This window comes from Mugil cephalus, chromosome 7 (genome assembly GCF_022458985.1).
Source record: "Mugil cephalus isolate CIBA_MC_2020 chromosome 7, CIBA_Mcephalus_1.1, whole genome shotgun sequence".
NCBI lineage: Eukaryota > Metazoa > Chordata > Actinopteri > Mugiliformes > Mugilidae > Mugil > Mugil cephalus.
The window spans coordinates 28,260,306-28,275,657 of NC_061776.1; the positions used below are offsets into that span (position 1 = coordinate 28,260,306).

General features: G+C 41.6%; 1 protein-coding gene across 4 annotated transcripts in view; it reads right to left on the minus strand.

The window, feature by feature from the left end:
* Positions 1-994: 994 nt before the first annotated feature.
* tmem68 (transmembrane protein 68) overlaps positions 995-15,352 on the minus strand; it is a 52,551-nt gene continuing 38,193 nt past the window's right edge. For 3 of the 4 annotated variants that reach the window (XM_047589518.1, XM_047589519.1, XM_047589520.1), the window contains exons 6-9: positions 14,649-14,842; positions 12,417-12,477; positions 11,815-11,954; positions 995-2,416 (exon numbers count right to left, since the gene is read on the minus strand). In XM_047589518.1, the coding sequence (XP_047445474.1) occupies positions 2,312-2,416; positions 11,815-11,954; positions 12,417-12,477; positions 14,649-14,842 (500 nt within the window). In that variant the 3' untranslated portion in view covers positions 995-2,311. Of the gene's footprint in view, positions 2,417-10,772; positions 10,886-11,814; positions 11,955-12,416; positions 12,478-14,648; positions 14,843-15,352 lie in introns of all 4 variants that reach the window. The other variant, XR_007113099.1, reaches the window with a different exon arrangement.

Sequence of the window (15,352 nt, forward strand, 5' to 3'; positions counted from 1 at the left end):
CACAACAGATAGCCATGACCCTCAAAAGACCGGATTTGCTGTTGTGGTCCGAGATAGAAAGGAAAGTGTATTTTGTGGAGTAACTGTCCTGTGGGAAGACAGATCTGAGGAGGTAAATGAGCGCAAGAGAGATAGATACGCAGAGTTGGCATCGGAAGCTGAGCAGCGAGGCTGGAGCGCCCGGGTGCGCCCAGCGGAGGTTGGCTGCCGTGGATTTGTTGCAAAATCCACCATTGCTCTCCTGTACGAGTTGGGCATTCACGGAAAAGAACAGAGGGTCGCTGTAAAAAATATGTACCTGGCAGCGGAGTGAGCGAGTGAGTGGCTGCGGCTAAGAAGGAAACACGCTAACTGGGGAGCATGCTAAGGTAAGGCTAGCTGTGTACTGTTAATAGGTAGCAGTTGCAGTAGGATCTAATCAGTCGGTTGATAGGCACACGGTGGCGTGGAGGCTGCATTGAGGGGGTTGATTCCATGACGCTGGAGTTTACCAGTAAGCCTTCTTGAGGTGTCCTGGGCCTAACTTAACAAAACATCAGTGAAGGGAGGTGCCCACTTGAAAACCCCAATGATGCGCCGCACACTGCACTACCTACTGTTGTTGGTTAGGCTTGTTAGCTGGCGTTTTCTTGTGTATTACTCCCGAAGCCACCTCTCATTACCTCTGGCTGTGGGCTAGGCTATGTAGCTGGTGTCTGGTTGTATCTTATTTCTGATATAGGCATAAGGAAGAAATGTTTGCTTGGAGTGTGGTCACATTCCCATCATTTCTTACCTACTGCTGGTGGCTAGGCTAGTTAGTAGCTGACCACTGGTCTGCTGGTCGGTTCTCCAGTTGGACTGGGCTTCTAAAGGAGTTTTCCCTTAGATCATGGCACATGGGATCATAACATCTCGTCCTGTGTATTAATGTATAATACACCCACTAACTCTTGGACACGTTAGCAAAACTTTGATACTGCAGTTTAAAAATAGCAAATATTAATGCGCTTAATACATCTTGAGAAAATACATTTATTAAGTGGTTGAAGGATGTCAATACTTAATAGTGCAACAAAATAAATATTTTGATATAATTTAAAAATACATTTCATATAATCTCAAATCTAACAACATAAATATGGCAACAATCCATCCAGTTAGACGTCACTGGAAACACACTTGGTCTCATAATGTTAAAAATTAAAAAAGTAATTTGCTGAATCACAATATCCACAAATTGTACAAACTGTACATGGCAAATGATTATTTAATAACACTAGTGATAAAGCACTGAAGATCCAGGAATGAAACAAAAATGACAATATTACACCATCAAACATACACATGCAGAGCTATGTCTTGACTTTAAAATTGAATCTGTTACATTTTGGGGACTTGCTTCTTGATAGGACATGACCCATAATATGCTTGCATACGCAAATTTAGGTTCATAGAACAATACCTCAAACACAGACACACACATTTACTTTCATATTATTTACTTATATTCAGATTGATATGGAAGCTGTTGCAGTGACACAGTGGTGATGATTTTAAAAATGTAAAATGTAACTACTCACCCAGGTACTTATTTAACCAGTTATCCCTAGCTGCTTGAAATACTCCTAATGTATGTATCTCAGATCGATTTCAAATCCTCTGGGAAGGTAGCTATGAGTTCTAGTATCCTCAAATGTACATTTCAAGTCTTTGAACTCCAACCTCTGCTTAATCGCTACATCCGTCACTCCTGAATTTCGTTTATTTTTTGTTATATTAATTTGCTTTATTTCAAACAAAAATCGTCCATACTTATTTTTGCATATTGTGAATTTTGATTGATTGTTAACAGGCACATTCAGCTCCTGTCACTTAATATTTAAATGTTCACACTTAATTGAGTTGTTCCTTTCAAATGGCGTTTGAACTGTTTAACCTATATAATACCAATGAGCAGTGTAAAGCGCAAATTGTATGTCAATAGATTCAAATCAAACATCTTGTTTTTAAAAATGTTGAGTTGGTTATTGTGATTACTGTGAAGTCACATATCACTTCAGAAAGCACACATTTAGGCATATTCTTTCCTTGGAATAAGCAGATGAAAAATGTAGTCTGGGTATACAAAAAAGAGGCATGTGAGGTTTTAGAAACAGCTGTGAAAAAGAACCTCGACTCTCAGTGCAGTGTTGTTTGAGGAGTGAAGAAAATTGTGCAAATATTTCAACATATTTTGCCACCAAACCAGTGTTCATTGCAGATATACAGTATGCACCAATAACACGTGCTAGCTGGCTTCACACTGGAGAGTTTTTTTGTGGATCTAATATTAATGACCTTTATGTTTGGTTTGGAATCTCTCCAACAGGGCTCTAAGGATGTTTCCTGGGATCTGCTGGTGCTCGTCTATCAGGGACTGGACTGCCTGTTGCACCTGCAGAGACAAAAAAGATAGCATTACGTACAAATGACTGGTTAAATTATTTATGCCACTGATGCCAGTGATAACTGATAACAAATTGGAGAGTTGGGTGGGCGGGTCTCAACCCCTCTCCACCCCAACACGACACTCATGCTCACATTTCGAGTATCTGTGTGTGGGCGGAGTAAAGCTCATCCAGCATGGTGACTCACACAGCCAAACCAAATTTATTGTGAGAAAATTACACTAAAAAGAAAGAAACACCTTTGTGTCACTTTTGCTGTTCCCAAGCCTGGATTAAATAAGGGGGTGGAAAATACGATTAATAATCAAGTATCGACAGAAGCAAGTTAATTTGCAGTTCTAATTATTTAGGATGTTTTTTTTTTTTTACTTGCTTTTTGTGTCTCCCATGACATTTTTCCTCTTGCAAACCCCTTCAGTTAGCATTACAATCACGTAAAATGATGACGTCGTCTAGCAACTTCTAGCCTTCTAGACGTCGAGCCAGTAGCTACTTTCCTTAGGGAGGAGTTGGCAACAGTCCTTCAGTCATTCAGATGTGGACTTGCCGGTGTGTTTTGGATCATTGCCCTGCTGCAGAACCCAAGTTTGCATCAGCTTGACATCACAAAGAGATGGCTGGACATTCTCCTTAAGGATTTTTTGGTAGACAGCAGAATTCATGGTTCCATTTATCACAGATAGTCTTCTAGGTCCTGAAGTAGCAAAACAGCCCCAGACCATCACACAACCACCAAATGTTACTGTTGGTATGACATTCTTTTTCTGCAATGCGGTGTTACTTTTACACCAGATGTAATGGGACACACACCTTCTAAATAAAATAAACTTTTGTCTTGTCGGTCCACTATTTACCCCAAAACTCTTGGGATCATCAATATGTTGTCTTGCTAAACTGAGACAAACCTTTATGTTCTTTTTGCTCAGCAGTGGTTTTCATCTTGGAACTCTGCCATGTAGGCTATTTTTGCCCAGTTTTTTGAGTCATGAACACTTAACTGAGGCAAGTGAGGCCTGCAGTTCTTTGGATGTTCTTGTGGGGTCTTTTGTGAACTACTGAATGAGTCATCGCTGCGTTCTTGGGGTAATTTTGGCTGGTTGGGCCACTCCTAGGAAGGTTCTCTACTTACACTTTTCTATGTTTTCACCATTTGTGGATATTGTCTCTCACTTGAGTCCCAAAGATTTAGAAATGGCTTTATAACCTTTTCCAGACTGATAGATCTCAAGTACTTTTTTTTTTTTTTCGCATTTGTTGCTGAATTATGTAATGTAATGAGGCCTGGGTGTGGCTAGACAAATTTAACTCAGGTGTGATAAACCACATTTAAGTTATGTTTTAACAGGGGTGTCTTGTGTCTGTACTGTATATGTAAATTAGTTAATGATCCGAAACGTTTAGGTGTGACAAACACACTAAAAAAAAAAAAAAAAAGTTATCAGGAAGGGAGCCAACACTTTCTCACACCAATCTAATCTAATCTAATCTAATCTAATCTAATCTAATCTAATCTAATCTAATCTAATAAGTGTAATTGATCTTTGTCAGGTAGAGTCTGTTTTTGTTGTAAAGTGCATCAAAGTGGTCAGTCCAACATTTTTTATTTATTTTTTTGCTCAAGTTACCAGGTACTTATAAGAGTCCAATTTCTCTATGTCCATTCCTTGGATGTGTATGGTGTGAGTTTGGGCCTGCAAAAAAAACCACCAACAGCACGTTGGTTTTACGAGATTCATCTATTCTGGCCTTTTTTTTTTTTTTTCCTTTTTACACGCACTGAGAAGTCCAACAACGGAGTGGTCCCCTGTTTACCCGATAATGTAAGGAAGCCATACAGAGGCTGCAGAGCCCGTACCTTTGATGATCATAGAAAACATGAATTCACTACCAAAGAAGATCAACAAACTGTCTACCCTGACAAAGAGCAGGAGGAGTCCGCTTGTGGCGTCATCCACTGCGCTGTTGCATCCCTCTTCTTGTACTGGGGAAAGCAGACCACTAATTGCTTCTGCTCAAACCCTGCTATACACCAAGACTGAGGAGATTACCGAACCAAAAAGTGTGGGAGATCGCTAGACAAACTGTATATAAACACTCAGACATGCATTCTCCGATCAGTGCAATTTCCCGAACATGACGTAGGACTAATTCACCTATGCGCTTCCATTAACGATATATATGATCATATAACAACACATTTGATTAGTTTGATCCGTTTTTTTTTTTTTTTTGCTCGATGTGCAACGGGCTATAGTGACAACTTGGTCCAATGACATCAAAGGCCTTCTGAACCAGAAGTAGAAGGCCTTCAAAGATGGTGACTCACATTACCTCAACTGGGTACAAAAGGAGCTCAGTCAAGCTCAAGGACGCCAAGGAGCTGTAGAGAAGGAAAATAGTACAGAACAACAACAGAACAACAGAATGCATAACAAAAACATGACGGAGGTGTGGGAGGGGATAAGGACTATTACAAGAAGCAACTCCAAGAGAGGTGCCCCCATTGAGTAGGATGTGGGAAGAGCAAACCAGTTAAATCATTTGATCACCCCATCCCCTTCACACCTCTGAACAATGAAGCCCCTGCCTACTCACCCAACACAGGCTGCCACTGTAGAGATAAGTCCTGTTGGGTGACTTTGAAATGTTAGGGTTGTCACGGTGACAATAAAGTAGACCAACGTTTCCTGGACCTAACAGCTGGTGTGTCTCTGATATGCTCCTGCCTCCTTATGTCCTGACTTAGCAATAACGCTAGGACATGGTGTCAGAAGTTAATTAGTCAGAAGTTAATTAGTAGCCAAGGGAGTCCTCTACTGACGGATTGTTATTTTTTCGTGAAAAAAAGTGTCTTTTTAGCCTTAGTGTTGCCAATCAATGCGCGGAAGGAAACGGCTTGTAACTTTGTAGCTTAAGACAACGTTACCAAGGCAACGACAGCGTTCATCATGAACCAGTTTCTGGTCCACCGGAGAAATTTTGTTCAAAACAGAGGACTAGCAAAAATGGATCAAACGATTCGACAGATTTCACATCGCTTCAGGTTTGGAAACCCAAGCAGATGAAAATCAATGAATGCTTTGATCTAGATCTGGATCCTAAACTGACATTACAGAAAGCTGTCGCTTTAGTTAAACAGAGTCAACTAGTGAAAAAGAAAAACGAACTGCTAAAGGCTAACTGCAATGGAGAGGTGATGAACACACAGCTGGACAGCATGCATGCACAGCAGCACGGTGGTGCAAAAACAAAACAAGGTCCAAACCAGTGCTCAGTAAAGCACAGAACAGACCATGCAAAAGGTGTGGGGACACAAGAGGACACAGCCTAATGTCGAGCAAAGGATGTAACATGCAACCAGTGTAGAAAAAAAGGACATTATGCTCAAGTCTGTAGGTCAAAAAAGTTACATGAGGTGAATATGACCACAGTGTCACACACACAAGATAGTGATGAAGAATACTGAGTTTCTTTCCTGGGCTCGGTGTCAACAGAGACAGTGGACAGTGCTGGGCCCTGGATGACTGAGGTAAAAATGGATGACCACAAAGCAGTGTTTAAAATTGACACAGGTGCAGATGTGACAGCCATACGCAAACAGCTGTATGACGAGGGCCAGTACGGTCAGCTATTAAAAGCTACATTGGTTCTCAAAGGGCAAGGAGGAAACTCTCTGAAAGTGATGGGCAAGTTCAAAGGCACCCTCAACAAGAGAAATAAAACAAAGAAAGAGACTGTATATGTTGTGGATGGGCTGAGGACATCGCTCTAAGCCGAGCAGTCGCCACAGAGCTGCAGCTGGTCGTCAGGCTGGACAATATCAGCCTGGACACAAGCGAGGTGGTAAAGCAGGAATTCCTAAAGCCCTTCTCTGGACTTGGAAAAATGGGGGGTGAGTACACCATCGTAGTCAAGAAAGATGCAAAGCCTTTTGCAGTCTCAACACCTAGGTGAGTCTCACTTTCCCTCCTTCCCAAAGTCAAAAAGGAGCTAAATCGCATGGAGCAGCAGGGCGTCATCTCAAAAGTGGAGCAGTCCATAGCATGGTGTGTGCCCATGGTGGTCGTTCCTAAACGTGCATAAGAAGGTGTGAGGATTTGCACTGACCTCACAGAGCCGAATAAGTCAGTAGAGAGAGAGAAACATTAACTTCCCGCGGTGGAGAACACTCTTGGACAGCTCACTGGGGCCAGTCTTCTCAAAACTGGATGCCAACTCAGGATTTTGGCAGATTCCACTCTCCAAGGAATCTTCTCTGCTGACCACATTCATCACTCCATTCAGACAGTACTGCTATAATCTTCTATATTTTGGCATCTCATCAGCACCAGAACATTTTCAGAAATGCATGCAGCAGATCCTAGAAGGCATAGATGGCGCTGTGTGTCACATGGATGATGTGCTCAGCTCACAGCTGCAGAGTGCTGGAGTGACATTGAACGACATCGAGTCAGCAGGGGTCCCAACAGGATGGCCAAACAAGTTCGCAATAGACCGGGTGCTACAGCCATATCTGCCATTTCAAGGAGAAATGACAGTTCAAAGTGGCTTATTATCCCACCATCGCTCAGAGCAGATACACTGGCGATCAAAATTAGAGAATGATTTAAAAACAACTGCTTTTTTCTGAAATAATGTCATCTTCACTGCTCAACAGTTGAAGGACTTTTTGTCGTGTCTATACCATGGTACTAGAACACTTTTTCCACAAAAAAACTATGGAATTTCAACAAAAAACATTATGTAGCAGAAAACACACTGATCAAAATTAGAGAACAACAATGACTGTAGTATGGAAAAAGATTACAACTAAATTTTCTGAAGGCTGCAACAGTCAGCAATTAGTAGGAAGTGTACAGGACTCTGCTCTGAAGGACTTCAGCACATCTGCGGCCACAGGACAACACTAGTCTCTGCTCTGGTGTGATTTTGGTCCACTCTTCTTCCAGCCTCCTCCAGAGTTCAGTGACTGTAGTGGGTTTCTTAGCCATAACTTTGTTGCCAAGGATTTTCCAGAGGTTCTCTATTAGGTTAAGATCAGGATTCTGGGCAGGCTATGTCACTATTTCAATGTTTTCAGTTTCAAGGAACTGCTTTCCCCATTTTGCTGTGTGACAGGGAGTGTGCATGAACACTGCAGGCTGATTGGGTGATGAACGCAGGGAAGGAATCATATGTTGTTGAAGAAGGGTCTGATAAACATTTGCATTCACTCTGCCATGTAGCTGTATAAGAGGACCAACTCCTGCTGCATAAAACATGCCCCAAACCATGACACTTCCTCCTCCAAATTTCACTGACTTCTTTACACACTTTGGGTTCAGTCTTTCTCCAGTTTGTCGCCAAACGTAATGTTTCCCATTGGACCCAAATAAATGAACTTGCTTTCATCACTGAAGTGAACCTTGGACCAGTTCTCCTCTGTCCACACAACATGCTCCTCAGAAAAGCTTAGTCTAGCCTTTTGATTCTTTCTGCTAATGAGAGGTTTGGTCACTGCAGATTGGGCTTCAAGACAAAATGCTCTTAAACGTCAAGACACTGTATGACGAGACAGATCCTTACCCTGTTCAGCACTGAACTAGCGAGCAATTCCAGCTGCAGTGAGGAAACGATTGCCCATTGAAATCCTCCACAGTTTCCTGTCCTCTCTTATATTCGTCTTCCGTGGATGACCAGCCTTCTTGGGGGACTTGAATGAGTTTGTGATGTTGTAAAGATTCAATATTCTTGAAATCCCAGATTTGGAACAACCGACTTGTCTTGCTATGGCTGATAGGGTCATCCCTTTGGCCTTCATCTGGACAACCTGCTGCTGGAGGCGTTCAGTCACTTTAGAACGGCCCACCGTCTTGCAGAGTCAGTGAAACTGGAAGTCAGCCTGACAGTTAAATAGGGGTTGACAGATAATCAAGGAAAATAGCACCAGGTGCCAGATTAACCCTAATAACTGGGAAGTATCTGAAAGTGTTCTCTAATTTTGATCAGTGTGTTTTCTGCTACATAATGTTTTTTGTCCTTGCCTCCCAGCTCAACCTATCATGCACAGATATGGAGGACTTGAAAAGAAAGGAGCAAAGCTACAGACACAAACAGCAGCAGAACAACAGCCATCGCCACGCAGCACGTGACATATGAGAACTGCAGCCCGGTGACCATGTGTGGGTTAAGGACATGCAACAGAACACCCAGATCCTACATCGTGGAGATTTCAAGAGGCAGCTTGCAGAGGAACAGATTCCATCTCTCGCAGACTCCTGTGGCACCTGCCACACCCCTCAGGAGTCAAGACTGCTCCAGTTTGCTTGAACTATGAGACAATTATTTAACTTAGTATTTGTTATTTATTATCTGATGTTTACAGCAGTGATTTTTATGATACTGTGTTTAGAAGAGACTTTAGAGAAGAATTGTTTGAACAATCTAAGTGAAAAGATTTTAGAGTTTGCTTGAATTTAAATAAGAACTTTCAGTTATGAATGTATATATGACTATTGGTTTATTGTTACAACTAGAAAACTTGTGTCTATTTGATGGTTTTCTCATGTCTAGTCAGACGCTTTTAAAGTAAGGTCTCTCTTGGAAACTAACTGGAAAAAGGAGATGTAGAGATAAGTCCTGCTAGGTGACTTTGGAATGTTAGTGTTGTCATGGTGACAGTAAAGTAGACCAATGTTTCCTGGACCACAGCTGGTGTGTCTCTGATATGCTCCGGCCTCCTTATGTCCTGACTTAACAATAATGCTACAACATCCACCAGCACAGATAAGGACACCTCCCCTCCTCTATCAACATCACCCACGATCACAGCCGTCCAGATATGTGAAGAGCTGAGGAAGCCACATCCCAGCAAAGGTCAAGATGGAGTATCCCCACGACTACTGAAGGCCTGCGCATGGGAGCTGGGACACCCCTTACAGCGCATCTACAAGCTGAGCTTGGGGCAGGGAAGGGTTCCTCAGCTGTGGAAGACATCCTGCATCGTTCCAGTCCCAAGAAGTCACATCCTGGCGGGCTGAATGACATTAGGCCAGTTGTCCTGATGTCGCATGTGATGAAGACTATTCTGCTGATCCATCACCTGAGGTCACTGACACGCCACGCTCTTGACCCCTAGTTTACTTATCGGGAGAAGGTGGGAGTGGAGGATGCCATCCTTGTCTTACTTCACCGGTCCCTTTCTCACCTGGACTGAGGCACTGGTACTGTGAGAGTTACATTGGACTTCAGCACCATCCAGCCTCTGGTCCTCATTGACAAACTGACAAAGTATGATGATAAACTGGACTGGACTGCCAACAAGATGCACTGTGGTAGTGCCCTCCTGTACGCAGTAGTGTGGAGGGGGGTAGCCTTAAGAAGAAAGACACCTCATGCTTGGGCAAACCGGTGAAGAAGGCAGGCTCTGTCGTTGCCACAGAGCTGGACAGCCTGAAATCTGTGTCAGAGCGACAAATGCTTTATAAGCAAGCTGTCACATCTATCTATCTATCTATCTATCTATCTATCTATCTATCTATCTATCTATCTATCTATCTATCTATCTATCTATCTATCTATCTATCTATCTATCCATCCATCCATCCATCCATCCATCCATCCATCCATCCATCCATCCATCCATCCATCCATCCATCCATCTATCTATCTATCTATCTATCTATCCATCCATCCATCCATCCATCCATCCATCCATTCATCCATCATCTGGACTGGCTACTCCATAAAGTTAATCTTGGTGGTCTGAAACCAAGATGCTGCTCCACTAGTGCTGTGTTTCGGGGGCATTTACTATTTGGCATAAGGCAGTGGTTCACAAACTTTCTCTGCTGAGCCCCCCTTTGGTACATCAGAAAATTTTAAGCCTGCTTCATGCTGCAGATCTTCTCAAACCTGGGTTGCAGTTTTGAGTTCATTTTCAATGTCCAGCTTTGATCTGTATTTAGTCTTGATTGAGGCAACAGCAGAGAAACCTATCTCACGTAGGTAGGATGTGGCAAAAGGAAGAAGTATGGCCAGGGCTCTCTTGCCTAGCAGTGGGTAATCTTTATCCACTCCAATCCAAAATGCAGCCAGTGTCTTTGACTGAAACTGCAGCCTCATTGTTGAATCAGAGGTGACATCAATGAACTGTTCCTCCTCTAATGTGCTGAAGTCGGCAGGTGCTGTCCACATTTCCATCTTTCACTCGCTGCAGCCACATCTCAAGTTTTCTGATGAATGATGTGATTTTAACTGCCAGATCGGGGAAGTGTGTATTTGTGCCCTGCAATTGCAAATTCACTTCGTTGAGTTTCAGAAACACGTTACTGAGGTATGCAAGTTTCATTAGGAACTTGTTACATTAAAATTTGTGGGCAAGGTCATTGCCCTCTTCCTCCAAAAAGATGCGGATTTCATCTTGCAGTTCAAACACCCTGGACAGCACTTTCCCACGTGACAGCCAACGGGACTCGCTGTAAAACAGAACAGCTGTGTGGTTAGAGCCCATTTCTTCGCACAGTTCCGAAAAAATCCGTGTTGTTGGACAGAGGAATACCCCTTAGTTTGCTGGCTGCGGTGTCATCAAGCATAGTTGAAACCATGTCCAGAGCACAGGGAAGTATTAATTCCTCCGCTATTGTGTGCGTGTTTTTACACTGCGCCACTCGGTAGGCAACTTTATATGAGGCGAGTTGAGCACTTGCCGGCACGGATGCAGCTTTAGTAAAGAGAGACTGTGGAGCACGGCAGTTTACGAGTTTTTGTCTGAAAAACTCAACTGGCTTGTCTTTGTGCTCTGGATGTTTTGTCTCCAAGTGGCATCTTAGCTTGTTCGGCTTCAAACTGTCACAAGCTAGCCCCCTTGTATGGGGTCACCTCACAAACCTCCAACGGCGCCTTGACAACCCAAAAAGCATTGGCTTCTTGCCAGCATCTTCTAAATAGCTGCTTTTCCATTACAGTTTTTTACAAAATAGAAGTGCTATTTATGAAATTTCGATTAAGTACTTTGTACATGTTTCCACTGAACAGTGCTTTGCAGATGTGTTTTAGTATAACTCTCGTAAAGTTTTGTCTTGTGATATCCTATAATTTTCTTAAATTCTCATAACGCAAGACTTCACTTTGAGAAAGATGGACTGGTCACATGACGCCCTGTGTCATCTCCAGTGAACCAGTGACAGGGAAAGAGTGAAATGCACTTTAACCAGCATGTACAACCTTTGCTGCCTTTGTACTTAAATAAGGGCCACCTGTTTGACACCTATTTTTCACAGACTAGAACAGGAAAGTTCATTTTCTCCATATTCATCTGAAGAATGACACTGATTTCAGGACAATAATGTACATATTACTGCCACATAGGAACATCATGGAGTGAAACAACTTTTATGTAACTCACTTTCTCTGCCAACTCTGAAGCATTTATGTTTGGGTCATATGGGATGGGATCACCAAGGAAAGTTCGAAACTTCACAGGAAATCCACCATAGACAGGAGCTGCAGGGATACGAAATTTCTCATACACCCAGCGGAAAAATCCTTAATGAAAATCCAAAGAGAGAGCATGTTAGATGGGGGAATATAATGTGGGTGTTCATATAATCATAAAATTCATAACCACCCTGTATCGTCAGGACATTCTTCTACAATGCTATCTTGAGGATGCTGGTGGTATTTCATAGAGTTTGTATATGTTTATGTTTCAGTCTGTGTTATAGAACTTCATTGGCGACCACAAGGTACAACAAATAGTACAATTAGCCACATTGCTGCACTAGGTGACATCTTCATTTATTTCAATGAACACCCTCATTTCAGTTTATTTTCTCCCAGTCCCACATACACTGTCCCACTGCCTCAAATACTCCAAATACGTCTGCATTGAAATACCACCTCTGTATGGAATGACGTATACTTTGTGACACATGTGTGTGAAATTGTTCCACCAGTGATTGACTCAGTCATCCTAGTTTTGTGAATTTAACTGTATTCTATACTTACTAAGTGTTCCCAGAGATCTGAAGCCTTCTCGCACATTTTCAGTAAACATTGGAATTACTGGCTGAAAAAAAGACAGAGGAAGAGTAAAAGGAGATGAGAGGGAAGGACACTGAAAAGAGACCTAAGAAAATGTTATGTATACTCTGATTAGCAACAGTGTGACATTTCACAAAAACAATTCAGGTGTGAAACTTGTTGGCAAGCATTCATTAGCTATTCAAACAGTTGGTTATAAAAGTTGTATTAGGTGTACCTAGAAATTCATTAATAAGTGTTAACGCAAAATACTATTTACTAATAACAAGTTGACAGGTTGGGATAAACTGCCTATTTAAGACCCCATTTTGATGTCACAAATTTCTGGCGACCCTGGAGACACTTTTTTTCTTTCTTTTAGAAATAGTTTTTAATCACATTTGTTATACTGTTACAAACACAGAGATGATTAGTGCTCAAGGTGACCATTTTATTTTCCCTGATAAGGATATAGGCCTAAATTTACAGTTAGGAGAACTTGTATTTAGAAGGCTGGAAATTAATGCAAACAACCTCTCATATTTAATAATGAAAAATAGCTACTGCAGAATCTTAAACTGGCCAGAGAGAAGATTTGAAAAAATTGAAGTGCTTCTGTTTCAGCTTGAGTTTGTCATGTCTTTTATGTATTATTACTGCGTCTCTCAACTCACCACATTTAATGGGAGGGCTGAGCCTGCACACCTTACTGCAGCCATGGCACATTTTTTGCATTAGAAAAATCCATCGGTACACCACCAAATAAAAATGCCACAAAAAGTATATATAATGAAATAATCATCATATACGGCCGATTTACTCACAATTTACTTTATTATTTAAATTGTGGGTCAAACAATCGACCCAGGGTTTTATCGGCTCAGTTCGACACGGCTTCGATACAATCCCGGGTCGACCCTTTCACATCATGTAAAAAGGGGCTAATGTGTGCCGTGCCGAAGCACACCTCTTCCAACCCTACTGGGCCAGGGAACTTGCACTCACTCTAGACGAAGAATCTGGACTTCAGGGGACAAACGTGCTTGAGCATGGAGCATAGGGTGAGTGCGCCCTGACGTCAGACACATCCACCCATTCACTCACACAAGCACACACACATTCACACACCACTGGGAGCACTGGGAGCAACTGGGGGTTCAGTGTCTTGCTCAAGGACACTTCGGCATATGGCACACTCGGGGGATCGACTTCGGTTATGATCGGTTCATGGACAATCCGCTCCAACTACTGAGCCATAGACGCCCACATGTCCGCCCACATGTCCCCTTCATGGGACACACGCCCCATGAAGAGGACGCCATCTTGGATTGACACCCTGTGTGGGTTGTCCAGCCTCCGCTTTATAGCAGAGAGTTATCAACACTGTGTGGGGTGCTGCAACAAAGATTTGAGGGAGATAAAAAATACGTAGCATCTCATCGCCAGAGAGTTGCCTGGGATGTCTTGAACAGCATGTAAAATTGCATTAAATTTGTTTTTATTAATGCATGTTTTTATACACTTTTTTTTTATTTGTAAGCACAAAATTAATATTTTTGTTGTGATAGTGTGTCGTTCTTAGTTGTGATATGGGACATGATAATGACAATTATTATTATATATATATGATGTATATATATTATTAGTAGATTAAATCATATATGACATACAAATTAAATCATAATAAGTTTTATATATAAAATAAGCCCCTCCCTATGCATTTGACCAATAGCGGTGGGACCAGTGCGGGGAAAACCATCATTCCAGCGTAACACTGGAGCCCAAGTAGTAATATTTAGTACCTCTGGCACTTCTGCCAGGAGGCCTAAAATTGGTATGTCCTCGGATATTCTCGCATTACAGCAGGGATATGCCTGAATATTTCTTCTTACGCCTGAATACCTGAGAAGTATGTTGCTGTATCCAGGCTCATACAGGTCTTTTCATGTAGTCTATAGAATATAGTTGTCTAAGACTGTGTGTGGTGTTTTAATTTAAAAAAAAACAATGAGAAATATATTTTTATCAGTATTTTTTTTTACATAAATCAATTATTAGACATTTCAGGCGACCTGTTTGAAATCCAGGTTGAAAAACACTAAGTTAATGTATCTTATGCTACATTTTAAACACAAATAAGCTTCAATTCTATTGTACTTGCAACTATTGTGGAAAATTAGATAATGTAAATCATTAAGTGAAACTGAAACAACGCACCACTTGAGAGTCAATGGCCACCTGGGCAAAACCTTTGCGTTTGCCCCATAGAAGAGGGTATGTCTCATCACTAAACAGAGCTTCCCGCACTCCTCCTGGAGAAATCCCCAACAGGTGACCATTCCTCAGAGCACGCACACACTCCTCTTGAGGACCATGAATCACACTGAAGACCTCCAACAGCAATTTGAAACCTGGAGTAATGAGACAGGATGAGAATGTGTAAGAATACTAAAAAACAGAAGAGAGGAAGATAAACTAAAACAGTTAAAAGTGGCACTGAAAATGTGAAGAAAGAAGAATGTAAAGCAATTTTAACTACACATTTACAGTGGTGTGAAAAAGTGTTTGTGTCCTTCTTGATTTATTTTTTTGCATGTTAGTCACAACTAAATGTTTCAAATCACCATACAAATTTAAATAGTAGTCAAAGATAAGTAATAAGTAAGTATAGATAAGTAAACACAAAAGTGCAGATAAATAAACACAAAATGCAGTTTTAAAATGAAGGTTTTTATTATTTAGGGGAACATGGTTGTAATGACGGATTGCCCTTACGTCAATAATTAATCAGCTGATGGTATTGGAATTAATTGGGAGGTATGTGTGTTTGTTTAAGTATGTGGGTACATACGGGGGTACATGTGTATGCATATGGACAAATGAAATGAAACACACACACCACTAGCTTTGGATTGTTTATT